This window comes from Colletotrichum acutatum (assembly GCF_030867785.1).
Source record: "Colletotrichum acutatum strain CBS 112980 chromosome Unknown BDZ83scaffold_189, whole genome shotgun sequence".
NCBI lineage: Eukaryota > Fungi > Ascomycota > Sordariomycetes > Glomerellales > Glomerellaceae > Colletotrichum > Colletotrichum acutatum.
Genome location: NW_026849183.1, coordinates 1 through 25,510, shown reverse-complemented (window position 1 = coordinate 25,510; position 25,510 = coordinate 1). Strand labels below are relative to the sequence as shown.

General features: G+C 53.9%; 10 protein-coding genes across 10 annotated transcripts; 8 read left to right on the top strand and 2 right to left on the bottom strand.

Annotated features, from left to right (window-relative positions):
* Positions 1–164: 164 nt before the first annotated feature.
* On the top strand, positions 165–1,247 carry BDZ83DRAFT_592315 (Rieske [2Fe-2S] iron-sulfur domain-containing protein; the record flags this gene model as incomplete). Its single annotated transcript, XM_060506523.1, has 4 exons — positions 165–444; positions 586–674; positions 751–901; positions 1,066–1,247. The coding sequence occupies 4 exons, from the start codon at positions 165–167 to the stop codon at positions 1,245–1,247; spliced, it is 702 nt and encodes a 233-aa protein (XP_060358417.1).
* Positions 1,248–3,950: 2,703 nt separating this feature from the next.
* Positions 3,951–5,469, top strand: BDZ83DRAFT_547262 (uncharacterized protein; the record flags this gene model as incomplete). The annotated part of the gene is made up of 2 exons (XM_060503457.1): positions 3,951–4,439; positions 4,501–5,469. Coding segments are annotated over 2 exons (1,458 nt in total), but the record flags the coding sequence as incomplete, so codon positions are not given.
* Positions 5,470–6,060: 591 nt separating this feature from the next.
* On the top strand, positions 6,061–9,119 carry BDZ83DRAFT_657419 (heterokaryon incompatibility protein-domain-containing protein; the record flags this gene model as incomplete). Its single annotated transcript, XM_060510959.1, has 4 exons — positions 6,061–8,006; positions 8,649–8,775; positions 8,803–8,889; positions 9,096–9,119. The coding sequence occupies 4 exons, from the start codon at positions 6,061–6,063 to the stop codon at positions 9,117–9,119; spliced, it is 2,184 nt and encodes a 727-aa protein (XP_060358415.1).
* A 190-nt stretch (positions 9,120–9,309) lies between these two features.
* BDZ83DRAFT_147799 (WD40-repeat-containing domain protein) lies at positions 9,310–12,826 on the bottom strand. The gene is made up of 5 exons (XM_060501309.1): positions 12,309–12,826; positions 11,459–12,257; positions 10,391–11,408; positions 9,834–10,325; positions 9,310–9,781 (listed from the first exon to the last, which is right to left on the bottom strand). Exons 1-5 carry the CDS (start codon positions 12,586–12,588, stop codon positions 9,524–9,526), a joined length of 2,847 nt encoding a protein of 948 aa, XP_060358414.1. The 5' UTR covers positions 12,589–12,826; the 3' UTR covers positions 9,310–9,523.
* A 122-nt stretch (positions 12,827–12,948) lies between these two features.
* BDZ83DRAFT_592338 (uncharacterized protein) lies at positions 12,949–14,865 on the top strand (the record flags this gene model as incomplete). Its single annotated transcript, XM_060506525.1, has 2 exons — positions 12,949–13,335; positions 13,393–14,865. The coding sequence occupies 2 exons, from the start codon at positions 12,949–12,951 to the stop codon at positions 14,863–14,865; spliced, it is 1,860 nt and encodes a 619-aa protein (XP_060358413.1).
* Positions 14,866–15,316: 451 nt separating this feature from the next.
* On the top strand, positions 15,317–15,709 carry BDZ83DRAFT_724319 (uncharacterized protein; the record flags this gene model as incomplete). Its single annotated transcript, XM_060512645.1, has 3 exons — positions 15,317–15,374; positions 15,432–15,490; positions 15,575–15,709. The coding sequence occupies 3 exons, from the start codon at positions 15,317–15,319 to the stop codon at positions 15,707–15,709; spliced, it is 252 nt and encodes an 83-aa protein (XP_060358412.1).
* Positions 15,710–16,032: 323 nt separating this feature from the next.
* Positions 16,033–16,974, top strand: BDZ83DRAFT_592358 (ankyrin repeat-containing domain protein; the record flags this gene model as incomplete). The annotated part of the gene is made up of 1 exon (XM_060506526.1): positions 16,033–16,974. The coding sequence occupies one exon, from the start codon at positions 16,033–16,035 to the stop codon at positions 16,972–16,974; it is 942 nt and encodes a 313-aa protein (XP_060358411.1).
* Positions 16,975–18,880: 1,906 nt separating this feature from the next.
* Positions 18,881–19,702, top strand: BDZ83DRAFT_592322 (uncharacterized protein; the record flags this gene model as incomplete). Its single annotated transcript, XM_060506524.1, has 1 exon — positions 18,881–19,702. The coding sequence occupies one exon, from the start codon at positions 18,881–18,883 to the stop codon at positions 19,700–19,702; it is 822 nt and encodes a 273-aa protein (XP_060358410.1).
* An 80-nt stretch (positions 19,703–19,782) lies between these two features.
* Positions 19,783–21,836, bottom strand: BDZ83DRAFT_641817 (T-complex protein 1). Its single transcript, XM_060509576.1, has 3 exons — positions 21,656–21,836; positions 21,499–21,584; positions 19,783–21,446 (listed from the first exon to the last, which is right to left on the bottom strand). Exons 1-3 carry the CDS (start codon positions 21,741–21,743, stop codon positions 19,920–19,922), a joined length of 1,701 nt encoding a protein of 566 aa, XP_060358409.1. The 5' UTR covers positions 21,744–21,836; the 3' UTR covers positions 19,783–19,919.
* Positions 21,837–22,510: 674 nt separating this feature from the next.
* BDZ83DRAFT_757896 (prolyl-tRNA synthetase) lies at positions 22,511–24,247 on the top strand (the record flags this gene model as incomplete). The annotated part of the gene is made up of 2 exons (XM_060514961.1): positions 22,511–22,941; positions 22,999–24,247. The coding sequence occupies 2 exons, from the start codon at positions 22,511–22,513 to the stop codon at positions 24,245–24,247; spliced, it is 1,680 nt and encodes a 559-aa protein (XP_060358408.1).
* Between the last annotated feature and the right edge of the window lie 1,263 nt (positions 24,248–25,510).

Genomic DNA, 25,510 nt, shown 5'->3' with positions numbered 1-25,510 from the left:
CCTTCTGCCTGAGGCGACCAGCCAGAAAGCTTTCGGCAATCCTCAAACCACGGGCATCACGAAAAAAGACGCTCTCCTGCTAAACGTCATCCCTCTCCCCAATTGCATCTCGCAACAACCTCTTGCCGCCGCAAACCCTCTCCTCTCCTCCTCCGAATCACGAGATGGCGCCCCTCGCACACGTATCCCGCACCTGCCTGCGGCAAATCGCGCGCACCAGCCCGTCGACGGCTGCGCGCGCGCTCAGCACCTCGGCCGCCCGGAACGACTCGACCGCCACGAGCTACTCGAGCCCCTTCAAGGGTGCCCAGAAGGGCAGCAGCATCCCCGACTTCAGCAAGTACATGAGCAAGGGCTCTGCCGGCACCAACCAGCTTTTCGGATACTTCATGGTCGGCACCATGGGCGCCATCACCGCCGCCGGCGCGAAGTCCACCGTCCAGGGTAGGGAATTACCTCCTTCCGTTGCCCCGAAATAAAGACAGGCACCGAAATCGAGATTTCGCAAAACGATCTGGGATAATTGGAAGGACGGGGAATGGAAGTAAAAGGAAACAATTGCTGACAGACCGGTGTCAATTGCAGAATTCCTCGTCAACATGTCCGCTTCCGCCGACGTTTTGGCCATGGCCAAGGTTGAGGTTGACCTCAGCACCATCCCCGAGGGCAAGAACGTGAGTTGGCCCGATTACAAAGCCGAGCGGCGGCACGCAACATTGAGACGGCCGTACTGATATTTGTGGACGACAGGTTATCATCAAGTGGAGAGGCAAGCCCGTCTTCATCCGCCACCGCACCCAGTCCGAGATCGACGAGGCCAACAAGGTCTCCGTTTCCTCCCTCCGTGACCCCCAGAAGGACGACGACCGTGTCAAGACCCCCGAGTGGCTCATCATGTTGGGTACGTATCATTCGACGACAATCATTTTAATTGTTGTGGTGGCGAGCTATTGCGGCCTTTCAGCAGCTGGGGCTGGATATCAAGGCTCAAAAGCCGCCCGAGCAATCGCACAGCAAAACACAAGTTCCAATTCAGCGAACGTAAGCTAACAATTTGCCTCCTAGGTGTCTGCACACACTTGGGATGTGTCCCCATTGGCGAGGCTGGTGACTTTGGCGGTTGGTTCTGCCCCTGCCACGGCTCCCACTACGATATCTCCGGCCGTATCAGAAAGGGACCCGCTCCCCTCAACCTCGAGATCCCCGAGTACGACTTCCCCGAGGACGGCAAGCTGGTCATTGGTTAAGCGGGATCACCTGTATGAGTATTTAAGCAACGAACAGCAGCGGGAGAGAGTACGAAAGGAGGCCAGAACCCCCCTCCACTTCTTCGAGGGACTTGGGGAGGGCTTTGGCCGAAATGATGGCAACAACAAACTACTAGAACAACATTTTCTTTTGCATCGGAGACCGAGCTGGTGCTGGTTTGGGTTCCCACAAAGACGAGAGAGAGGTGTCCATTTTCTTTTTTCTTAGACGTGTCCCTAGGGCAATAATGCCAAATGTACAAAAGTCAATGAGCGTCCAGGAACAAGCAAGTCTTCGCAACTTTACAACATGCAGGTATTGGCCAGGTAAATGTGATGTTTGCTGCGAGCCACTGATATAAGGAAAGAAGCCGAGGCACCCAGAGAACCACGAAACCATGATTCGAAATACCGATACCCTGACACCGAAATTCAGAGACGGCGCCAGGTGGACGGCGTCACAGTCGTAAAGTGACCGGCCGGAGGTCTTCCTATGGAGAGTTTGGAGATTTTGCGGTTCGGTACAAATGTGACGGGGGGTCGATCAGACTGGGCCGCGCTCATGTGACAAGTCAACGTTGGTTCGGAGCGAGGATCCCGGGTACGACTGGACCAAGAGCCGGCATCCCACTATCGAGACTGCAATTACATAGGACAATCGATTGTCGCGTGGATGTATGCCACACCTTTTCGGCAGATAGCGGTTTGGGCGTTTCCGGAGACGGAATACATCATACGGCGCATGATGAACAATGCCTTGACCTCAGTTGAGGGTGGGATGTCTGTCTGATCATTGACCTGGGGGCTCACGCTGGGCTTTTGTTATGGTATGCGGTGACCACGGCTAGGACTGACAAGGCATGACGGCGGAGAGGGTAATTCGTCTGCATTCATGTTTTGCGTCATGGCTCATGAGGTAGATATCACAAGATGGTTTCCTCGCCAGGCGCTTAGAGTGTTATACAACCCAAGAGTAAAAACCAAGGCAAAGGGAAAACCGCTTCGTAATCGAACTTTCAAAGACACGGGTGCCGCCATCGATCTTTGGTTCTCGTCCAGTTGAACCTTGAGAGCAGGTGGCATAAACAGATCGACGTATCTTGCCGACTTGATGAGATGACACTTTTCGACAGGCATAAATCGGACAGAACATCCGGCAATGATGCCGTCCATAGCAAAGATACTAAGCTAGATCTAGGCGCCCTTCAAAGTTCAGGCCACGATAAAACATGGGACGGCAGGTGGTTGATCGATCTTGGTGTCGCAAAGTCCGACTTGGACGAGATAACAATAACAACTTATCATCTTGGCAAGCGAGCAAGGATAACAACGACAGAAGTTGAGGAAGTTGGCAGGTTGAAGTTGGATGGGGGCCTGTTACCCCCCGGCCCATGCCCCTGCGACTCCGGGTCTCCACACTTCTACCAAACAGAACGTGGTTGAGCCAATGAGACCACATAAAAAGACGGCAGGAAAAGAGTGGATGAGACGCTGTTCCGCGACGGGTGCCGTCTGATTTGCAAGATCCTCAAACTCTGCTCAACTTCAGCATCCCCCTCCAAGGACAGGGGGTCGGTGGAGGCCGATTGGGGGCAGCCGGGACCATCTCTTGGACGACGATCTGGCGATGAGGCTCCTTTTGAGTTTGATATTGGAAATGGCAGAGGCAGATGCCGGATGAGGTTGCCATGAAGAGCGGTACCAAAGCTCATCGAGTGATGGGTTTGTTTATGCGGCTTTCGGCAGAGGGAGAAATTCTATCATGACGGCCGATGTGCTCGAGCACATCCTCCAGCTCGAGTTGAGTCGAGAACTGGGCTGCATTATCAGTCGCATTCGCTAGGTTCTCTCCACCAAGCCTGTGCCAGACAACGAGGCCTGGTTATTCTTATCTCATCTACCCTTGCCCATCCCTCTTTGACGAGCCCGTCACTTCTACGGAGTACTACTATTCGGTCCAGCTCCCGAAACAGTCCAGCGAGCCGTACGCTACCATGGACCATGAGCCGCATGGCACGCCGCCCCGTCTCTCCGGAACGGGATGAACCCTTGGCTCGCACACGTCGAACGGTCGCCACGTCTCCTGTCTCCAGTCTATTCACTCCTATGGCCAGACCGTATCGGAGGGCTGTCCAGCCGACGGTTCCCCTACTCCACCCCAGCGCCTCCGTTCTGGGTTCTCTTGTTCGCAGCTCTGCCAAGCAAGGCCGCATCATCGAGCCCGGCAGCGTCTATCGTACCAACGTCCCGTTGATCGACGCGTCGGCTTTCCCAAGCGAGTTTCTCAGGGGAAGGATTCAACGTCGCGGCCATGAGACGAACCCAAGATGTTGGTGGGCTCTGAGACTTGCCCACCCCTCCCCTGGTGTAGATGATGGGCTTGCCGCGAGCATGTTGTATATAACTCGGCGTCTGCTCGTCTTGCCCAACGGTTGAAGGAAGAAATCGTTTCCTGTCTTTCAAGCCATCACCGTTTTCCTTCTCTTTCGTTCAGTTCTGGGAACTTTGTGTATTTCTACCAAATCTTCATTCTTTTCATTTCTTCTAGGCTCTCTGTCCATTGACTGTTCTCTTGGGCCGGCCCTTCTTTTGAACGTTTTACATCTTCATTAACACTCTACCTTCTCGATCAAATTCAAAAAAACGAGAGTCTCTTCAGAAATCTTCGCAACAATGAAGTTTCAAACCTCCACCGCCCTCGCGGCCCTCGTCGCCTTCGCCGCCGCAGAAGTGCCCCAAGAACACTCACACGAGAAATACCTCCGCGCCGTCAACGCCCTCCTCAAACAAGACAATCCCAACAACATCCAAGACGCCGTCTTCGGCCTCCTCGGCAACGCCGCCGCCGCCGCGGGCGCGGGCGACGTGACCAACCTCGACTGCCTGCACCAGACGACGGCCGACTCGGCCTTCACGACGGCCAAGGCGGCGGGCGACGTCGACGGCATGGCGAGCGCGCTCGTCTTCCGCGCCGTGGAGCGCAACACGGGCAAAGTCGGGCTCAAGAGCGTGCTGTGCGACGAGACGGCTGCGAACCCCGAGATTGCGGCGCTGAGCCAGCACCAGGATCCGGCTTCGGATGGAGCGGCTGAGACGAATAAGGCTATTACACTTGAGCTTGCTAAGCAGCTTTCTGCTATTGGGGCTGATCCGCAGCTTGCGCTTGATGCTGGTACTTTTGAGCCTGGTGATGTAAGTCCTTTCCAACGACAAGGTGAAGGCTCACGGGGTATGAAGACTAATCTGTAGACAGGTCAACGACAACACCGGAGCCGGTAACACCTGCGACGATGCCAATGATACGGAGGGATGCATCTTTAGCCAGAACCTCATCGTCAAGGATGCCACCCCAGAGGAGATTGATGCCGCTGCTGCTGGAGGAGGTGCTGGCGGAGCCGCTGCCGGCAACGCCACGTCCGCCGCAGCCAACTCTACCGGCAAAGCAAGCCGCTCGCGCAGCAGAAGCTTCCTGAGCCGTGCCATCCTCTCCCAGCGCGATATTGAGGGCATCAGCGCCTCTGCCTCCGAGAAAACCCGTCGCCAGTCGAAGAACAAGAACAACAACAGCAACAACCCCAACGCCAGCAACAACAGCACCACCGACGCAGCCACAGGCACGACAGACGTCCAAACCTTCACCGGCACCCTCGGCGGCCCCGCTCCGCCCGTGACCTCGGACCCCTCCGCAGACAAGCCCTTCTCCGTCAACGGCGCAACCTTCCTCAACGCCGGCGCGGCCCTGCAGCGCTCCTGCGCAGTCCAGCACAACGCTTGCGCCAACGCCGCGAACTCTGGCTCCGGGGACATTTCCGTCTCAGACTGCGACGCGCAGGAAGACGACTGCCTCGCGGCCTCGTCGCAGACCAAGCTCCGTCGCGCGTCGGGCCTGAACGCGCGCGGTGCGAGGAGGATGAGGATCGCGACGACGGCGTTGTTGAAGGGACGACAGGCGTTTGAGTTTGGCGAGTGCCAAGACCCGAGTATTGAGTTTGCTGAGGGACTTGATGGGCGCAAGGAGGCTTCGTTTGCTCCCGCTGGCGACTTTGAGCATGGCAGTGCGTTGAATATTGGTGTGATTTCGGGGTTCATTTGTGGGCAGTTGGAGAGCCGGTGTCAGGCGGATGAGGCTGCTGTTGCGGCTTGTCAGCAGGGTGAGGCGGCTTCTAAGGGGTTGAAGGGGCAGGCTGCTGCTGATGCGTTCAACTCTGCTTTGGGGCTTTGAAAGGTTTGAGTAAGGTGTGGTGATGCTTAGTGAGAGGGAAGATGTGTATGTGTTCGAAATGAGGATGCTATCGATGTTGGATTAAAGCTTCGAGTTAGACACGAGATGACTGATGAATCAATTTGCTTGTTTCGAATTACTCAAAATGATTGTATTCGAGTGCATAGAGTTACGAGTGGTACTCTTGGTACGCGTGAATGTGAAGCCATGTAGTTATTTTCTAACCTCTGGTGTTCTACATCAACAGTGATGGAATTGTAGTCGAGCTTGAGAATCGCAATTGTGGTAATGAAATTCGACAGATTCATGCATCAGTGCAAAGCAACAATGCTAATTAACTCATTCTCGGCCGTGGTCCCTAGATCAGCGTGCGCTGCCAATGAGAATCCAATCTTTTAGATGTGGACATTTTCATGCAGGCGTTTTCCTGGATCTCAGCTCCAATCTCACTCCACAATCCCCAAAAACGCCGCCAAACTCTGATTTTTTCTTCACAACACCCAAATCTCAAACCTCCGACACCAACACATTTGTACTCACCGAACTTGAGAAAGAGAGCGCCGCATCACACATTGCGCGCCCTATTTCATCATGGCCGAGTACAAATACACCCCTCTCGGCGAGCGGGACTTCCGCCTCCTGTCTCTCGCATCAGGCCGCTTCGACGACGCCCTTCAAGGCGATCTCCTCACCCGGTCTATCGACACTTACGTCGAAGAGGCAAGCAAACACGAGCACGAGCTGCCCGAATCAGCCGACTCATATGAAGCCATCTCTTACGTCTGGGGCTCCAACGAGAAACCCTACCACATCACCACCTCTGCCGGCGCAAAGATTCCCATCACGGAAAGCTTGTATCTCTGCCTCAAGCGCGTGCGCCTCGAAGACCGAACCCGCCTCGTATGGGCGGATGCGCTGTGCATCAACCAGGCCGACGGCAAGGAGAAGGAGGCGCAGATCATGCTCATGCACGACATCTATCTCAGCGCGCAGCGGGTTCTCGCCTACCTTGGTGAAGAGGCCGATGGCAGCAGCGAGGCGATGGAGCTTATCGAGCGGTACTGGCGCGTCCACATCCCGGACCCCCTGAACGCCGGCGCGCGCGCGTTCGCAGAGGATCTTTTGGGTGCGCCGATTCCCGATGCGCCGACGGGCGCTGGTGCGGAGCTGCCTCCCGTGGGCGCGGACAAGTGGTTGAGCGTCTCACGGTTCTGGAACCGCGCTTGGTTCCGCAGGGTGTGGATCGTGCAGGAATTTATCCTGGCGCGGGACGTGATGATGATGTGTGGTGAGAAGACGGTGAACTGGTCGCAGCTGTGGCCAGGGACGATTGCGCTCGAGGAGCCGGAGAACCCGCCCTGGCCGTTGGTGGATGCCAAGGGAGAGGAAATTGAGAGCGCGGCGGAGTTGATGGCGAATATGGCGCAGAGGTTGCGGTTTTATCAGCTTGGCGCTATGAGAGGGAACACGAGGTCTCATGAGCATGAAGGGGGTCACGAGCATGGTGGCGGATGTTGCGGTGGAGATGACCATGATGATGGTCACCATGAACACGATCATGGCCATGAACATGGCGATGACTGCGACCACGACCACGACCACGACCACGAAGAGGGAGCCGATGGCGACGACGGCGACGAAGGCGAATGGGAATCAGAAGACGAGGACGAGGACGACGGCGGGAAGCGCTCGACAGACCTCCTCAACCTCCTCATGTCCTTCCGCGAAGTCGACGCAACTGATCCGCGCGACCTCTACTTCGCGCTCCTCGGTCTCGCCCTCGACGGCGACAGAGAAGAGTTCCGCCCAGATTACTCCGCCACCTTTGAACAGACGGCCCTTCGCTTCGGCCGCACCCTCCTTCACGAGCCCTTCAGCGAAGAACTCCTCGACCACGCCGGCATCGCGGAGAAGCACAACGGCGCAACGCAGAACTTCCCCTCTTGGCTGCCTGACTTCCGTCGACCCTGGCGGCGCATGACGGTCGCGGATGCGGCTGAGTCCGAGGCCGCGGGCGAGACGGATTTTGATTTCGGGTTCGATCCGAATGCCGAGGAGGATGAGCTGCTTCTCAAGGGTATCAAGGTCGATACGATTGAGCACATGAGCGGCGTGCCGCGCGCGGCGCATTTGCATGCTGATCACCCGTCTCTGTGGGTGAAGCGCGACATGGTGACTCTCTCTCAGCTGCTGTCCAACATCCCCGGCTTCGAAGACTCAATGTACCCGACAGGCGAGAGCGGCCTCGAAGCCATCCTCCGCGCGCTGACCTTCTTCCGCACCGAGGGGGAGGGAAGCGAAGAGGACGAGATCCCGGCCACGACGCTGAAGCTGGCATGGCGCTTTTGCACCGCCGTCGAGGAGGACGACCTCGACGCCGCGCGGCCGGAGCGGGATATCCTGCGGAAGGAGATCATGATGTCTGGTTGCACCGCACAGGAAGCCAACGAGGCTCTGGAGGCGGCGGCGCAGGTGCTGATGAACCGCATCTTCCCGATGCGCGCGGCGCTGGATTTGGTGTTGGCCAAGGGCGGCAAGTACGTCGCCATGGTGCCGGAGGGGAGCGAGGCGGGCGACGAGGTGTGGGTTATGAAGGGGTGTAATGCGCCGTTTGTGTTGAGGAAGAGTGGTGAGAGGGAGGGGATGAGGAGGATTGTGGGTGCGGCATACGTGTATGGTATCATGGACGGGGAGGCCGTTGAAGGGGTTGAGGAGTTTGAGGCTGTTTCCATTCATTGAGAGGGATGTAAGGATCAATTATGATGGTTGCACGTGGTGGCTTCATGATGGTACAAAGGGGGCTCGGACTCGGAAACAGGAAAGGGACTTGGGGAATTGGTATAATGCCGTACATAGATGCTATGAAACAACTTGGTAGGAGAAAAGAAGCAGTAGTTTGAGGTGAACACTTCACCATTTGTACGTAATCTTTCCCCGTCATGAGTGATACCTTGATGGCCTCGGCAGGGACTCATCCCGGAAAACTTGAGGCAATCACGTACATACGGCATATCAAAGCTGAACATACTGAAAAGCACATTCGAAACTCAAGATATTTTCCTCAAACTTATTTCTTGTACTGGAATATATTTAGATTACGTATTGCTCAGCCGTCTACTCGAAATTTGTCCGCAACGTCCATATTTGGCTGTTGAGGCTGGAATGCTGATTTGAAATAGGGGCTACGCCACGTTCGTAATCTTCGAATGCTCTTTGACAGGCTATCAAATCACAAAGGATGACAAAGTCGAGGGACTCATCACAGTAACCATTGAGAATGTTGGTGAGCGTCCGGGCTCTAAAGTGGTACATGTCTACTCAGCGCCACCGTAGGACGGCACTGACAGTCGACGGCAGCCGAACGCTCTACTTGGCTTCGAGAAGGTTCACTCGGGTCCAGGTGTGCAGGAGGCATTACAAGTAAGTTTCAAGCCATATGGTGCGGCATTTCGGGAAGATGACATGGGGTAATGGAAGGGAATGTAGATGCGGCAGCACATACAGTATACGTCTCAACAAGTTCTCATCCTCGTGGTGTCATATGGAAGCTTGTGTTAAACATTGCCGAAGGATTCGCCTCCAGCCCTCGAAACCTTTATAATAATATGAATAGAATAGTCTTATAGACTCATGATCTGGTGTCCCGCTAAAAATATTAGTGATCGTCTGGCATAGGGAAATCATCTTTTAAAAGTTCTCATCAATATCCTTCCCGCCTGCTCTGTCCAGGACAATGTGTCACAAAACGGAACAGAAGACGGCAAGCAACAACTATCTCTCTCCTTGCGTGTACAAACAAACGAAACCATAAATGAATTGAAGTGACGTAGACGGGTTGATGGATTGACACTTCCACATAATCATCGCATCGCTGAGTCCTGGATTTGCTTGTCTGATGGATTATGGGATTGACAAGTTGTAGTCCGAGTAATAGCCACGGATGCTTTTGTTCGAGGAAATGGCACATGGTCAACAAGACTGGTTTATAGATGACAGTAGAATGATGCATTGGAGAGAAGCATCCAAGAACGTCATACTCTGGGCCTTTCAAAATTTACCCTGGTAACATCGAGTCGACAGGTCTAGTGAGAGAAAGAGACCATAAGCGCCATTTTAAATCACCCGAAGCAGTGGCAAACATAAAGCCAGTCCCCGTGCTCGGTGTTATAGCCGTTGCGATGACCGAGTTGGAATGGGCGTTCAGTCTGGCAATTGATCTGCCGGTTTCCATGTCCCAGAATCGTACACTCCTGTCCTTGCTGGCGGTCACAACCCACCCATTGGACATAACTTCTACGCTCAATACATAGTCCTAGATATGTGGTCAATTTCTAATCAAGTCGAATGCTAACGGTTTAACATACCGAGTGGCCCTCTAATGTGCTGAGACATTTCAGGGACTTTGACGAGTCGTCGCATCGTTGGCTTACAGCCGGAAAAACCTTGGCAGATTCATCTAAAGATGCTGTGATCACGTATTTATCGTCAGAAGAAAATCGAACGTCATAGATAGAGTCCGAGTGGCCGCTGCACGTCCAAATGTTGGCTTGGGTCTGGTCCTGTTCAAAAGGTTCTTCAACGTTTGGTATTGTGTCCGGTTTCCATACTCGCGCGATCGTTCCGAGAGTAGAAGCGATGAGATAATCGTTTTGGTTTGAAAATGCCACCCCTGTCACACCGTCTGGTAATCGAATAAGGTGCAGAAATTCCCAGGTAGTGGTGCTCCAGAGTCGAACCGTGCGATCGCCACTCCCAGAAGCAAGAAGCTTGCCATTTTTTGAGATGTCTACCTTGTAGACATCATCCGTATGCCCGACAAGTGTTTGGATGACACTTCTGGACTCGATGTCAAGTACCTATAAGGCGTTAGATCAGCGTCGTGATGGGGAAGACGCACTTATGCACGTTCGAACGGACTAACGCGGATCAGTCTGTCTTCTGAGCATGTAATGAATAAATCGTCGTTCGGATGAAAACAGGCGTCCCTGTAATACATATCCCCATCACCCCCCTCAACGCTCAGTCCTACAATCTCTTCAGAGTGCAGGCTGCAAATGGGTTCTTCGGTGCCAGTATTGAGAACTTGAAACATACGATTGCTGCATATTCCGACGTAATGTCCTTGCAGACTAAAACACACATCGGTAACTGGGTGATCCAATTTACCTGTGTGTAGGAGGGTGAGGTCAAACATCTTCGGGATGGTAGGATTGTGGACAATGAACCATCCATCTCCTCTGTCTTTGTGGCTGGGCGGTAATGATTCGAAAGTGACGATAGCCAACTCATCGGGGTAAACATTGCCACGCCTTTGCTTGTCGTATAAACCGAGGAATAGAGAGATAGTAGCCAGTGTACCCATTCTCTTGATCAGGACTTTCCACCCGCGCGATAAATGGTCTTGGCCTAGTCGAAACGCAGTACCCTTCTGGGAATATCTCTCACCATCCGGGACAGCGCCTGCACTGTTCAAATCTCCGACTTCGCCTGTGTAAAGTCGTGGGAGTGAAAAAAGAGAAAGCTGTACAAGATGATGACCAACATGTCTGCGAAACGAATCTGTATCAACATGAACGTCAGCATTCTCATATTCGTCCTCGGTGTCACTTTGGGCAGGCGACTCGGCGTGCGGCTCAACGGTAGCCCACTGGTCGTCACAGAATGGGCAATCACTGGCCAAAATTTGCCTTGCTGGTCGCCTGCATTGGCTAATAAGCGACGGATGTTGACTGGCCACTACATTGCTTCCGTGATAGCTATGCATGTGTTCTCTCATGTCCTCGAAGCCTTGAACCGTGTTGGCGCATAAAGGACATTCCCAAATCGTACGATGGACCAGTAGCTCGTGTTCAAACCAGGTATAGGCCGAAGAAAAGGTATCCAAGGTACAAGTTTGGTCAAGACACAGGTATGGTTCCAAGTCATGGATAATGTGTTTCCTATTTGAACATCAGTAATGATATTAACGGATCGGGCTCTGTAAACTTGCCGCCATTGCATTTCTTTGTTTTTCGTTTGCCAAAGAACAATTTCTAAGCAATATGGACACAAGAACGAATCGCTCTTCTGCCCCTCCTGGGGTATCGGCGGAAATTGAAGCTCTGTGTCAGAAGCTTCCACAACTGTGGTCGCCATCGAGAAGACCGACATAGCAGGCTCTGGACTTGAGATCGCGAAGAGTTGTGCCTCTGATGCTTTGTTTCTCACAAATTCCGTTGCTTCAGTCTCCGCTAGAATGCTGGGCTTGGTCATACCAGACACGATTGACCCTTGTCGGAGGGGTTCTCCGTCGAGTGGCTTGGGCTCGGTCCGTAAGTGGGCGTCTCTTCTTCCAATGAGACTGTCGTCTAGTTGGGAAGACAGCTTTTCTTGATGTTGCTGACGATATTTGAAGTATTGTCTTCGCCGAGCATTCGCTTCCGCTAGACGTATTGCCAAAGGTTCGTTGGTTTCCCAAAGGAAACTGTACTTATCTTTGATGTACATCAAATCAGCAGTGTTGACGAAAGGCTTCGTTTTGGAGGCTCGTTGGCGTCTATCCTCGGCCGCGAATTTGCGGATGAATACAGAAGCTTTGAATAGGCTGTTGAGGCTTGTCCTGATTGCTGATAGAAGCTTCTGTATCTCCGAAGGTTTGTCGTGTCGACTATCTCGACTGCTGTTCGAGGTAATAGATGCGCCTGACTCAGAGCTGCTAGAGGAAATGTCGAACTCCTCCAGTTCTTCCTCAGTAATGTCCAATGTCGGCATAACTCTGTTAGGTCGACCGCCCGAGACGATCTCTGTAGCTATAGAGCACGCATTAACGTTTGAGAAACAATATCGAAGCTGGAACGTACCCATTTTGGCAGACTCGTTTAAATCCTCAAGCATGCTGAAGATGGAGGCTCTGACCGTAGGGCTATCGCGTAGGCGATGGTCGAGCGATAGCTTGGAGCTCAGCTGTCGAAGAGCGCCCAGATTCTCGGCCCATTGCTCGAATCTTTCAAATAGTTGCGCTAAGTCCCTCTCTTTTAGTTCATACTCCCATTTGTTTCTGCTTCTTTCGAACTCCTGGGCAAGACTCGAGAGACTGTCGTAGCAGCGGTGTGCGGCTGGGGAAATCTCAAGACCCGCCATTCTCAGAACCGTGTTCGTGGTCTCTTCGTAATCTTCCCGGCTGATTCAAGTTCTTAGTACGTTCTTTGCGAGATGACTGAAGATGGATAGAGGCCATTAGGGGCTTTTCGTTGGGAACAGGGTAGTCAGGGAACCAACGTGCATCAGGCTGCGTATGCACGATTCCATGCGTATCTTCATTCTGATTTGTCCGGGCCAAGGTTTCCAAGGCATTTATTTCCAGAGCCTTAGGATGACTCAGATTACCCCGCAGCAAACGGTTGGAAATAAATCTCTCAGCATTACGACGTCACTCATTATGGGAGATTGCCTGTGATCAACTAGCCTGACTGTCGCGAGAAGCGCAGACTGATTGCCGCCATGTCAGGTTTCGAGATTGCTGGCGCTGTTCTAGGTGGTTTTCCAATTCTTCTCAACTGCATAGAATATTACCACGGAGCCTTTGAGCCGATGGAGAATTGGTGGCACTTCCGAAATCATCTCATCGAGTTTGTCGACGATATCAGGCACCAGAACATGAGATATCATGAAAATCTCATTCAACTTCTCGACCCCATTATTCCCGACAATGAGAGTCTTATGACCTTGATAGGAGACCCCACGGATTTGCGATGGAAGGATGGTAGCCTTGAAGACCATTTAAAGGACCGCTTCCCAAGTGAGCTGGATCGCTTCCTTCGAACCATCGAGAGGATGCACGACGTGATGTTGGAGCTTTACAAGGTTCTTCAAATTCAAGATGGAAAGGTAAGAATCTTTAGATTCCATTGGCTCTGTAGTAATGACTGATCCCTCGTTGAACAGGCTCCTTGGCTTGGAACGGCACAACACAACCCAATGCAGTGGTACTGTAAGCGGCTGCAGTTGAGCTTGTCTAAAGGCAAACATAAAAAGGTGCAAAAGCTTGATAAACTCAACCAGGTTCTGCGAGATATGGTGGGATTCAGTGAGCGCACTCTGCCGATATCTGATCGGAGAAAGTGTTCCGGCCCTGTACGCCGTCTGGAGAGCGCTCGCCAACACGCGTGCCGTGTGTATGAAACACTGAGAGATCACTGGAGATGCCACCAAGGTTGCAATTGCCACAAAGCACACCTACGACTGTGCGGCGACTCCGCTCCCGAGACATTATCCATGGTTCTTGTTTGGGGAACTGGGGACAGCACGGATTCATCACTCAAGCCCAAGGCGTACGAGGTCATGATTCAGAATACTAAAGACCGCAACCCAGCAACGTCCTCAGACATCAGAGTTGTCCAGGGATCGGCGACGTTGTCTCAAATTCAAAGCATTACGGAGCAAAAGACACAATACATCAGATCCAGGCCGTCATTCCTTGATAGGGTTTCTCACAGATTACAGCCTAAACCGGCTGCAATCACTGGCTCAAACCAATCAACCCCCACGAAGAATGTCAAGTTTTTTGAGCCGAGTCCAGCTATATGTATCACACCGTCCGAAAAGGAAGCTGTTATGAAGAATGGCGGGGTTTTCCTTCCCTGTCGGAATAATGACGAACGGTCCAGCAGGCAGAACATCGAAAACCTTTGCGCCTTTCTGGAGGAGACATCATGGAACGAGGGTGTACTGCATGACGATTTCGACAGGCACCTTGTCTTCAATAAAGATTCATCAGGCTTGCGAAGAATCATTCCCGGCAAATTGAGGCTTTTGTCTCTTACCGAATTGCTAGAAGCACACCACCAAGCGGATATAACCCTTTCAAGGCAGTCACGGTTCGAGATAGCAGCCCATATCTCGGCGGCGCTACTAAACACGTACCCCTCGCCTTGGATGCCTTCTTCATGGACGAAGAGCAGCTTCTACTTTCTTGTTGACGATGAGACGCTCTTGAGCTGCCATCCATTTTTGTCAAACACATTTGAGCTCGACAAGAAAGAGAGCTCGCCTTCCGAGGAATCGATGTTCACCAAGAACATATCGGAACAGGCGGCCCGCAACTACATGTTTACTGTCGGCGTAATAGTTTTGGAGCTGATATTTGGGCATGATATTAGCCATTGCCGCTTCCGCAAAGACTACCTGCAGGATAACAGACCTAATGAGCTTACAGATAAGTTTACTGCTCAACGGTGGGCGAAGAAAGTTCTTGGTGAAAGTGGACCAAATATTGCGGATGTTGTTAGACGATGCCTAGACTGTTCTTTTGGTCCAAGGCCGATATTCTCAGACGTGCGCTTTAGAGAGTCGATTTACGAAGGAGTCATCAAGCCTCTGGCATCGTACGCTAAAATATGGCCTGAAGTGATGATTTAATGCCATCAAAAGTCAACATCTTGTATATGTACTCTACACGGTTCATTCACCTCAGGCACTCTAGTACTACCTCAGTTATTGTGAACGATCATCTTGCAGGCGTTAATGAGAAACAGGGCCACCGGCCCGTAAAAGCTTGTTCACTAAGGTGTTCGGGACGGCGCGGAGGTTGTGTGGGTCTCCCGATCCCACTAACGGGGCCGACCGAGCGTACGGGTGGCTGGCGTTGTAGGCGTCATCGATGATTGTTCGCAGCATCATCTACTTCATCCCTGTTTCGCATGTTTCTCAAAGCGTTGTGGGCTTTTCCTGTCATTTAAAGTTGGAAATGATGCGAGCTCTTACTCGTACACGCACGCCTGTTAACTCGAAGTTCCACCCAGTTTTACGCGATATTACAGCATCGTGCTTACACCCGACTCGCAAACCTCTGTCATATTCATCACACAAGATGCCTTCATCCAAGGGAAAGCCTACTGATCCCGAGTTGAGGGAGGAGATTAAGGAAGGTATGAATGAATGAGGAAGACTGATGCAAATGTGACAATGCTCACATTCACGGCCAGAAATCAAGCAAGAACCCAACAAGTCGGGCGGAGGAGAGGGACAATGGGCCGCATGGAAGGTATATCACTCTTCTATCTCAACCCTCAATGGCTTCAAGTTTGCTTCAACACTGGTCTGAGCGATCAACTGACTGATCCCGTAGGGCGCGAAATTGGCAAAAGAATACGAGAAGCAGGGCGGCGGCTATGAGAATGAGGCGGGGTCCAAGAATGAGCCGAAAAAGGGCGAGCCCGAGAAGAAGAGCGAGAGCAAGAAGAAGGCTGAGACTGATGAATAGTTAGTCAACATTTTCATGGTGTTTATCTGATATGAACTACGGTTGATAATTTGCAAGCTTTTACTTTGGTCGATTTTTGTTGATTCAGTGATGCTCAAGATGTCGCTGTTTACCCTTCTTTTTTAACGATGAGCGGAAGGGCGCGATTGTGCCGCATTTCCGTGAGCTATCTGATGGGGAAGGTGAGATGTCGAAGGATTCACTCGCACTCAAATCTGACTCTTCTCGCTTCTCTTTACCTCTTCACAGTCTCACCAGCTTCACGAGATGGAGCCAGTGTACTTACCAAGTTCCAACCCGAGAGTCGACAACATCACTGCAAAATGGAGCATCTCACAGAAGACACCGACTTCCAAGACGAAGACGACTGCTGGACCCCTCTCCAAATCGCCGCCCGTGAAGGCGATCTCCCCGCCGTCGACGCAGCACTCGCCTCAGGAGCAGACGTCAACGCCCCGCCGCGGGGCTACTACGGCCGGACAGCCCTCCAAGCCGCCTGCGAAGCCTCCCACGGCGCGGTGGTCTCGGCGCTCCTCGCAGCCGGCGCGGAAGTCAACGACACGCCCGGCAACAACGGCGCCAAGAACGCGCTGCAGATCGCGGCAGGGAAGCCGGACCTGGCCATCGTCAAACTCCTGCTATCCCACGGCGCCGAGGTCAATGTCCCCGCGTCGCGGTACTTTGGCATGACTGCGCTACAGAGCGCCTGTGCCGCGGGGCTAGACGACACCGTCGCGCTGCTGCTGGATCACGGCGCGGACGTGAACGCGCCGCCGGCGTCGACGGCAGGTCGAACGGCGCTCCAGGCAGCGTGCGAGGGCGGTTTCGAGGAGATGGCGGCGATGCTGATTCAGCGGCGGGGGGCAGAGGTGAACGCGCCGGCGTGTCGGAATCGAGGGTTCACGGCGCTGCAGGCGGCGAGCTACGGCGGGTGGGCGGGGCTTGTCGAGCTGCTCCTTACGGCGGGGCCAGCTGCAGGCGTTGCAGGTGCGGGGGCGGATGTCAACGCCGAAGGGAGCAGGTTCAAGGGGGGAAGGGCGCTGCATGCTGCTGCTGAGGGGGGCCACGTGCGGGTGTGCGAGACGCTGCTGGGCGCCGGGGCCGAGATCGAGGCTGGGGCTGGATGGGGGGGTAGTGGTAGTGGTAGGGGAGGGCAGACTGCGTTGCAGTGCGCTGCTGCAAGGGGGCATGATGAGGTTGTAAGGTTGTTACGGAGCAGGGGGGCGACGGGATTGGAAGGTGGAGGGGTGACTTTGTTTGGTTGAGGTTATCATGTTGAGCACCGGTGGGAGGAACTATTGTGCATACAGGTTAATTAAGAGCGTGGATTGGGAGATAAGCCCATGTTCCAAAGATACGAGTGTTTGGATCAGAAGTTGATGCCGGTCAATTGGAAGATACGAGTTCAATTGTAAGAAGAACGAGATACGATATCAGAGTCTCTGCAAGAGATCGAGAGATGGACAAATCAGATTGTAACGTGGCCCAAGAAAAGAGAAAAGGGAACTCTTCTGGCTGGGTGTACCTTAGGTACTAAATTGCACTCATTGGTGGCGCATGAAGACCGCAACCAACACCATACACCTCACACCTCACACACCAAACTTTCCCACCATGACACAGGCCGCACAACCACCCATCTGTCAGAACATCAGCCAAGTCAGCCGACTCTCCCAAGACAAGGGAATCCCTCGCCTCGAACCGGTTCCACAACTTAGCGGTATCGCAGTATACTACGTAGTAGATGTGTCTACGCATTACACAGTTGGTAAAAGAATGGTGCGGGCGTCACGGCCGCGTTCAACCGGGGCAATTCCGGCCCCGCCTACCATCGGCTTCCACCGGCCTCCGTGACTGCTTCCCCCGCCGGCGAGACCTGCCCGTTGCGCACTCCCCGGCCCAGGCGGAAGACTAAATAGGCACGTAGCCACAAACAATTACCTAAAAATGTGTCCCAGATTTCCCAGGCGCAGTTCCTTAACCCTCGACTAAGTATCCTTCGTCCGTACTTCTTGATAGTTGTATCACCTTCACAGCGCATCCGCTAAGACGCTACCCCGTGACGTAAGACTTGGCTTTTACCACAATGAGCCGCTTCGCATTGTGGACCTGCTGACCATCTTTGGTGTCCTGATTCCTGTGCCCTGGTGAGACGGAGGGGGAAAAGAAGACGAAGAGGAGGGGCTTCGAGGTCCTTTTTGTGCTTTTGGGACATTATTGTGTATCGATCGAGGCTATCTGTACATCAGCTCACTCTCACACTAGGCCGTCCTTGCCAGTCCAGCCCCTTGCCCTTTGCCTCACGCCCCCTCCAATCCATACCGTATCTCACAGCTTTCGATTCAACGAGGCGCTGTGATCCTGGAATACCTGGGGTTTGACTGGGTCTTCCCCGCCAACGCTTCCCATCGTCTCTAGTGGGGCACGTCTTGTGCGCAACGCCCGCGCCAGTACAAGCCAACTCAAGGTACTTTCTGAAGCCGTCTGGAACACGAACCAAATTGATAAGAGGACGGCGCTTTGTCCCTTTTTACTTTATCCTTCCCGACCCCAGCTTCTGGAAGCTGAATCTGACTCTCTTCCTCCCATTTTCACATTCTCCAACTACCTTGCCTGCATCTGCCTCTCTCATGTTTGTTCATGAGTGGTGTGACGTGATTGACCAGAAACAAACAAGACACCACCCACCATAATACACCCAGAAGCTATCTTGCCTACCTTGACACCGTAGACAAGAAGAAGAAACACAAAATCCAGACAATTCTACACCGAGTCAACCCAAAAAGCCCAAAAAGAGAGACAATAGACATCATGGGCTCAACCCACGAAACAGACCTGGTCCTCACCCAACCAACCCCAGCAGAGCGCCTAAAAACCTACACCTCAACCTACGCAAACTGGGGCGCCGCCCTCGAGCTGCAAGAATACATCCGCCGCGAATCCTACATGACCACCGTCCCCGTCTCTCGCAACGGCGGCATCACCCAATGGATCCTCACCGACCCGACCTTACCCCCCGACGCCCGCCCCATCCTGTCGTCCTGCGAGAGCATCCGCAAAACCGTCCTCGTCGCGAAACCAGACGGCACCGTCGTCGACGCCACCACCCATGCCGTCGGCTCCGTCTTCACGGACCCGGCGTACCGCGGCAACGGGTACGCCTCTGTGATGATGAACCTCGTGGGCGCGCAGCTCGCGCGCTGGCAGGGCGCTGAGATGAAGAGCGGGGAGCGGTGGGGGGATATCCGGGACGGGGAGGTCGCGTGCTCGGTGCTGTATTCTGATATCGGGAAGAAGTTTTATGCCAAGCATGGGTGGCATCCGTATGAGAGTACGCACCTCGAGTTCCCGCCGCAGGCATCGCCGCCACCCTCGGAAGCGGGGACCGAGGAAGCGGTCGGAGCGGTCGGAGCGGTGCAAGTCGAGGCCTCGCCGCTGGGCTACCACGAACTCGCAGAGCTCTGCTCCGTAGACGAGCGCCTCATCCGCGCAAAGCTCGCAAAGAAGAGCACCAAGACTCGTGTCTCGCTCATACCGGACCTAGATGCCATGCTCTGGCATCTCATGCGCGAGGACTATATGACCAAGCACATCTTCGGCCAGACACCCACGGTCAGAGGCGGGGTCGTAGGCGAGCACGGGTCGCGGGTATGGGCTGTGTGGACGAGGGGTTACTACGGTGGATTGAAGAAACCCGAGGGAAACACGATGCATATCCTACGGCTTGCGATTGAGGACGAGGAAGGGAGTGGAGATGAGTATGTGCAGGGGGCTATCGAGGCGTTGTTGAGGTTGGCGAGGGCGCAGGCAGCGGAGTGGAAAGTGAATGGTGTTGAGATGTGGAATCCTGAGCCCAGGGTCAGGGGGTTGATTGAGAAGGCGGGCATTCCGCATGAGTTTATTGAGAGGGAAAATGATAGCATCGCCAGCCTCATGTGGTATGGCCAAGGAGAGGTTGAATGGGTGCTCAATGAGAAGTTTGGCTGGTGCTGACGGATTGGTCACATATTTTGCATATCATTAGCAGGCTTATACAAGTGGCAACACGTTGTTTCAATAGGAACTTCAAATATTTCACAGGTCTGGACATCCAGGCCGGCATGACGAGGTATCATTAGCAAAGTGATCTATGAACCGTCTAACCTTGAACACTCCCGCAATTGGCCCATTTTTGCTTTTAATCTTTTTTTCCAAACACCACTCACTTTCTTCAGTGGCCGTGTCCGTCGTCCTCGGCCTGCTGCTCGGGGTCCAACTTGATCAGGGTATCGATACGCATGATGCTGATGCAGGCCTCCACGGCACTCTTCAACTGCCTGATCTTGCTGATGGTGGGCTCCAAGACACCAGCCTTGATCTCGTCAATCACCTTGCCGCGCACCAGGTCGAGACCGTAGTTCTTGTAGGCCTTCTTGCGCGCGACCGTCTTCTCGTCATCGTTGGCCTCGCCCTCCTGGATGCGCTGAGACAGCGCGTGCCGGGAACGCAGCTGGGCGACGAGCTCTGATGCGTCCTTGGCGGCGTTGACGGCAAGCGTCTTGGGGATAACGAGCAACGACTGCGCAAACTCGCCAATGGCCAGCTGCTCGCGGGAGCCGACGGTGCCGGCAAACTCCTCGAGGTAAATGTGCAGGGCGGTTTCGACGGAACCACCGCCGGGAACGATGCTGCCGCTCTCGAGCGTTCTCTTGACGGCGTTGAGGGAGTCGTGGATGGAGCGCTCCATCTCGTCTAGGGTGAAGTCGTTGGGTCCGCGGAGAATGATGGATGCTGAGGAGTGGCTCTTGGTGCCCTTGACGAGGATGCACTCGTCGTCGGAAATGCGCTCCTGAACAACCTCCTCGGCGTGTCCGAGGTATGAGGGGTCGAACTTCTCGTCACCGTTGAGATCCGAGAGTGTGCTGAGCATGGTGGCGCCCGTCGCCTTGGCGATTCTGCGGAGGTCCTCCTTCTTGCATCTGCGAACGCCCATGGCACCCTTCTCTACGAAGGTCTTGAGAACCATGTCATCGATACCCTTGGTGGTAAGGATGACGTTGGCGCCCGCCTTGAGGATCATCTCTACTCTCTCCAGGATCATGCCCGACTCTCTCTGGCGAATCTGCTCCAACTGTTGAGGGTCATCCACCGTGATCTGAACACCCAACTTCATGCGCTCCTTTTGCAGGTTCATGTCCAACACCGCAATCTTGGCATCTTGTATTCTTGTCGGCATGGCCTGCGAGGCGACTGTGCAGTTCAGAGCGTAACCCTTGATCAGCTGGGACTCGAGGGAGCCCTTGCCGTGTGCCTTGAGAATGTTGACGGCCTTGACGGGGTATTTTGTCTCGTTGCGACCGTTTGTCGACTTGACTGCCAGCATGGCATCGACGACCATGTTGGCGAAGAAATCAGAGTCGGCTCCAATAATCTTGCTGGACATGGACGTCTTGCCAATGTTGACGAGGGATTCGCGTCCGAGGTTCTCGACCTTGATGCTGATGTTCTCGTTCATATACTTGACGGCCTCGCGAAGGGCAAGTCGGTAACCGGTAATAATGGTAGTGGGGTGTATGCGGTTCTTCATGAGCTCGTTTCCTCGGCGAAGCAACTCGGCCGCAATCAGGACAACAGAGGTTGTGCCGTCACCGACTTCCTTGTCTTGTTGTTGTGCCAGGTCGACCAAGATCTTGCCCGCCGGGTGCTCGACATCCAACAAGCTGAGAATAGTAGCGCCGTCGTTCGTGACTGTGACATCCTGCGCCGGGGGGTAAGCGGGGTCCAGGGGGGAGGGGGGCCACCTAGCATACACCAATATCATCCACCATCATCTTGTCGAGACCGCTGGGGCCGAAAGAGCTCTTGACGACATTTGCGATAGCTTGGGTCGCGAGAACTGCAAGTTTGTCAGCAAGATGAAGCTTCGTCGTGATTTGGCCGGTGGGGGGGCACGGGATATTGACATACCATTCTGGTCTCTGATGTCGGCGCCAGAAATCTTCTGACCGCCGAGGAAAAGCGTGCCGCTCCCTGACTGCTCGAACATGGAAGCCATTTTTGCGCCTCACTGCCAGCGGTTGTGGTTGGATCGCGGGATTAGGAGGTGGTGGATGGGGTTGGTTTAAGGAGCTTCGGTCGGTGTGTGCCTGGACAGCAATAGAAGCTTCTGTGCTGTGCCTGCCTTGTCTCCCCTCGACGCAACTTTTTTATCGGAGCCGGGGTTGTTCCAGGAACCGGGGATGTGGCTGGTGCTTGTTATCTTATCGGGTCTGCACTCCGGGCCTGCTCAGGGCGGGCAGCCTGCAGCAAGACAGGTACCTAAGTGCCTAGGCGAACAGGAACGGTACCTCAACCGTGAAGCGCCACGTGCCCATGTTCAATCAGACTATTTTCTTAGAGCTCATTCCTTCAAGTAGAAGTATTTTAGCTTGCTATTGGAGAAATTTTCTCCAACCGTTCCTAGACTTGTTATTTCCACCTGCACTGATAGTCGTCCAAGGGAGAGCGAAGCTGCAGTGACATCGAATGTGGCTTGATCCGAGATAGACGACCAGGGATGCTCCACAATTGATTAGAAGCCCGGGCCACCTTCCGACCCCGTGGCTGGAGCCCAATTGACCCCTCACTGCGCTCCCACCCAACAGCTCGACACACGACTCACTTTTAGTGCGGGGCACTTTTTCCGCTGCATCGCACCGCCTTCTCTGTCCAAAATCTCCCAGTGACTCAGGCCGATCTGGTCAACGCGTCGCCAATTCCATAAGACGAGACCCTATCCGGCTTCACGAGACGACTCTGCGACCTGCAGTCAATACCGCAAACATGGCCGACGCTACCGCACCCGCTGAGCCGTCCAAGAGCGCTTTGAAGAAGGCCGAGAAGCAGGCAAAGATGGCTGCCGAAAAGGCTGCAAAGGCCGCCAAGCAAGCTGCTCTTCCCGTTGTTGGAGGCAAGAAGAAGGAGGACATCACGGGTATCACCGTCAAGAAGCACGAGGATTTCTCTGCCTGGTACCAGGAGATTGTCCTCAAGGCTGAGATGGTCGAGTACTACAACGAGATCTCCGGTTTCTTCATCTTGCGCCCTGCGTCCATGTACATCTGGACCGTTATCCGCAAGTGGTTCTCTGAGAGAATCGAGGAAATGGGTGTCGATGAGACCAGCTTTCCCATGTTCCTTTCCTCCAAGTCGCTCGAGAAGGAGAAGGACCACGTTGAGGGTTTCGCCCCTGAATTGGCCTGGGTCACAAAGGCGTAAGTCGTCTCTCCCTTGATAATTGCGCCAAGGCAAGGCTGATATCCAATCTACAGTGGTGACAAGGATCTCGAAGTCCCCGTCGCAGTTCGTCCCACCTCCGAGGCCGTCATGTACCCTTACTACTCCAAGTGGATTCGCAGCCATCGCGATCTCCCCTTCCGCCTGAACCAGTGGAACTCTGTCGTCCGTTGGGAGGCCAAGCAGACCACCCCTTTCCTCCGCACAAGAGAGTTCTTGTGGCAGGAGGGCCACACCGCTCATCTTACCGAAGAGCTCGCCGGCAAGGAGGTTCTCGAGATTCTCGAGCTTTATGCCGGTGTCTATGAGCAGCTTCTCGCCGTCCCCGTCGTTCGCGGCACCAAGACCGAGAACGAGAAGTTCGCCGGTGGTTACTACACCACCACTGTCGAAGGCTACATCCCCTCCAACGGCCGTGGTATCCAGGGTGCCACCTCCCACTGCCTGGGTCAGAACTTCTCCAAGATGTTCGACATTACCGTCGAGAACCCCGACAAGAAGGGTGAGAAGATTCACGTCTGGCAGAACTCTTGGGGTCTGTCCACCCGTGTTATCGGTGTCATGGTCATGATCCACGGTGACGATAAGGGCCTCGTCCTTCCCCCTCGTATCGCCAAGACTCAGGTTGTTCTTATCGCTGTCGGTATCACTGCCAAGACCAGCCCCGAGGACAGAAAGAAGTTGGAGGACAAGGTCGACGACCTCCGCAACGAGCTGCGCAAGGCCGGTGTCCGCGCCGAGTCCGATCTGAGAGACGGCTACACTCCCGCCTGGAAGTTCAACGAGTGGGAGCTCCGCGGTGTCCCCCTGAGACTCGAGTTCGGCCCCAAGGATGCTGCCAACGAGGTTGTCGCCACTGCCCGCCGTGACACGGGCGAGAAGGGCTCCCTCCCCCTTGCCGAGATCTCCACCAAGGTCCCCGAGCTTCTCGAGACCATTCAGTCCGACATGTACAACAAGGCCGAGAAGTCATTCCGTGAGCACCGTCTCGTCCTGACTGAGTGGGACAAGGTCATCCCCGCCCTCGACACCAAGAATGTCGTCGTCATCCCCTTCTGCCTGGGCATGAAGTGCGAGGACCGCATCAAGGAGCTCACCACCAGCGAGCCCCCCGAGAACGCCACCCTCCCCGAGGGCAAGAAGCAGCCCAGCATGGGCATGAAGTCCCTCTGCATTCCCTTTGAACAGCCCGAGAGCGGTCTCGTCCCCGGCGAGACCAAGTGCCTCAACCCCGAGTGCGAGGCCAAGGCCCAGAAGTGGACCATGTTCGGCCGCAGCTACTAGAGAAACGGCGACGATGATATCAAGTGGAGTTGCGGGAGGTTGACCATTTTTGGGCCGGGATAACGAGACCTATACGGCAGGTTCGATTCATGTCATGTGTTGCTAGAGAGATGGGGTAGAGCAAGAGATCATTTGTCGATTTCTCTGAGCAAAGGGCGTGATGGGAGGTTAGATAGCTACGGCTGAAAAGTGATTCGATACCAACTTATGAAAAAAATCCACGTACTCAAGTCTTGTTACTCACTTCCTACTGTCGACATGCATCTACAGGAATTTAGGTGTCCTCGGAGCCTTGAGCGCGAAACCACATTTGGTATTTACTTCTCGCTGATTATCGGGTCGTATAGAGTGACCATCGCAAGGCTTTGTCAGAAGCCGTTGACCTTTGCCATGACTTCAACTTCGTGAGAGATGATACAATTTCCAGGGGTGCGCACATCGTCATCCTCCAACCAAGATACCTGACTTGAGGTGTCAGCATCTCCAAGTCATAGCCATACATGAATTCACCTTTAATTACGTGCATGTCCCTCAAAAGGCCATGTTCTCCCAGCCGGAGGTCAAGTCCGCCATGTCATGGAATTGAGTTCGGCTCAGCCACGGCGGAGGGCCCCCCTGTAAATCGGACCGCAGTGGAGTCGATTCATGATGGCTCATTCAATTGCCAGCGACGACGCATCCCGATAGGGAAGGTCTCGGCCTCGGGGTATGACTCATCTTCGTCCCCTTCCTCCAATCGCTTTCCTCTTGCAGCGTTGGAGAGTCACGCCGCCTCCAAGATCTCCAGTAATCTTCGGTTATTTGCAAAGAAATTGCACAGGCTGCAAATCCTTCGTTCAGTGTTAAGACAATTACAGGTTGTTTGGATGCTGCATTTGAGACGTGCTAGCTAATGGACTCCACAATTTGACTCAAGGGATTTGTCGCAACTACACGGCATCGATTGATGAATGGCATAATGAGGACAGTAGTTTGGTAATGCGTTGCTGATTCGCCAATCGCGTCTAAGACGTCGCTCTAGGTTGAGAAGTCTCGATCGTTGCCACAATGAGCTCGATTTGCCTCTGGTTCCATTCCCTGCTTTGACAACTATGAAGTGACGATTCATCTTTGGTACATAACAGTCGCACATCCAAAGCACACCTAGTAAACGTCTCTCATCAGGCTACTTATTACAAGCAACCCCAACGACCTGAGGTACCTACTTACCTACTTGACGACCACGAAATCTCTGTTCATCACCCTCATCTCAATCCCATGCAG

Coding starts and splice junctions, on each gene's coding strand:
- BDZ83DRAFT_641817 (XM_060509576.1), bottom strand. CDS start 21,743: ATGGCTTCCATGTTCGAGCAGTCAGGGAGCGGCACGCTTTTCCTCGGC. Junction 21,585..21,655: donor CGACATCAGAGACCAGAATG/GTATGTCAATAT, acceptor ACAAACTTGCAG/TTCTCGCGACCCAAGCTATC. Junction 21,447..21,498: donor TGATGGTGGATGATATTGGT/GTATGCTAGGTG, acceptor CCCCCGGCGCAG/GATGTCACAGTCACGAACGA.
- BDZ83DRAFT_147799 (XM_060501309.1), bottom strand. CDS start 12,588: ATGGCGGGTCTTGAGATTTCCCCAGCCGCACACCGCTGCTACGACAGT. Junction 11,409..11,458: donor AACAAAGAAATGCAATGGCG/GCAAGTTTACAG, acceptor ATGTTCAAATAG/GAAACACATTATCCATGACT. Junction 9,782..9,833: donor GCACATTAGAGGGCCACTCG/GTATGTTAAACC, acceptor CCACATATCTAG/GACTATGTATTGAGCGTAGA.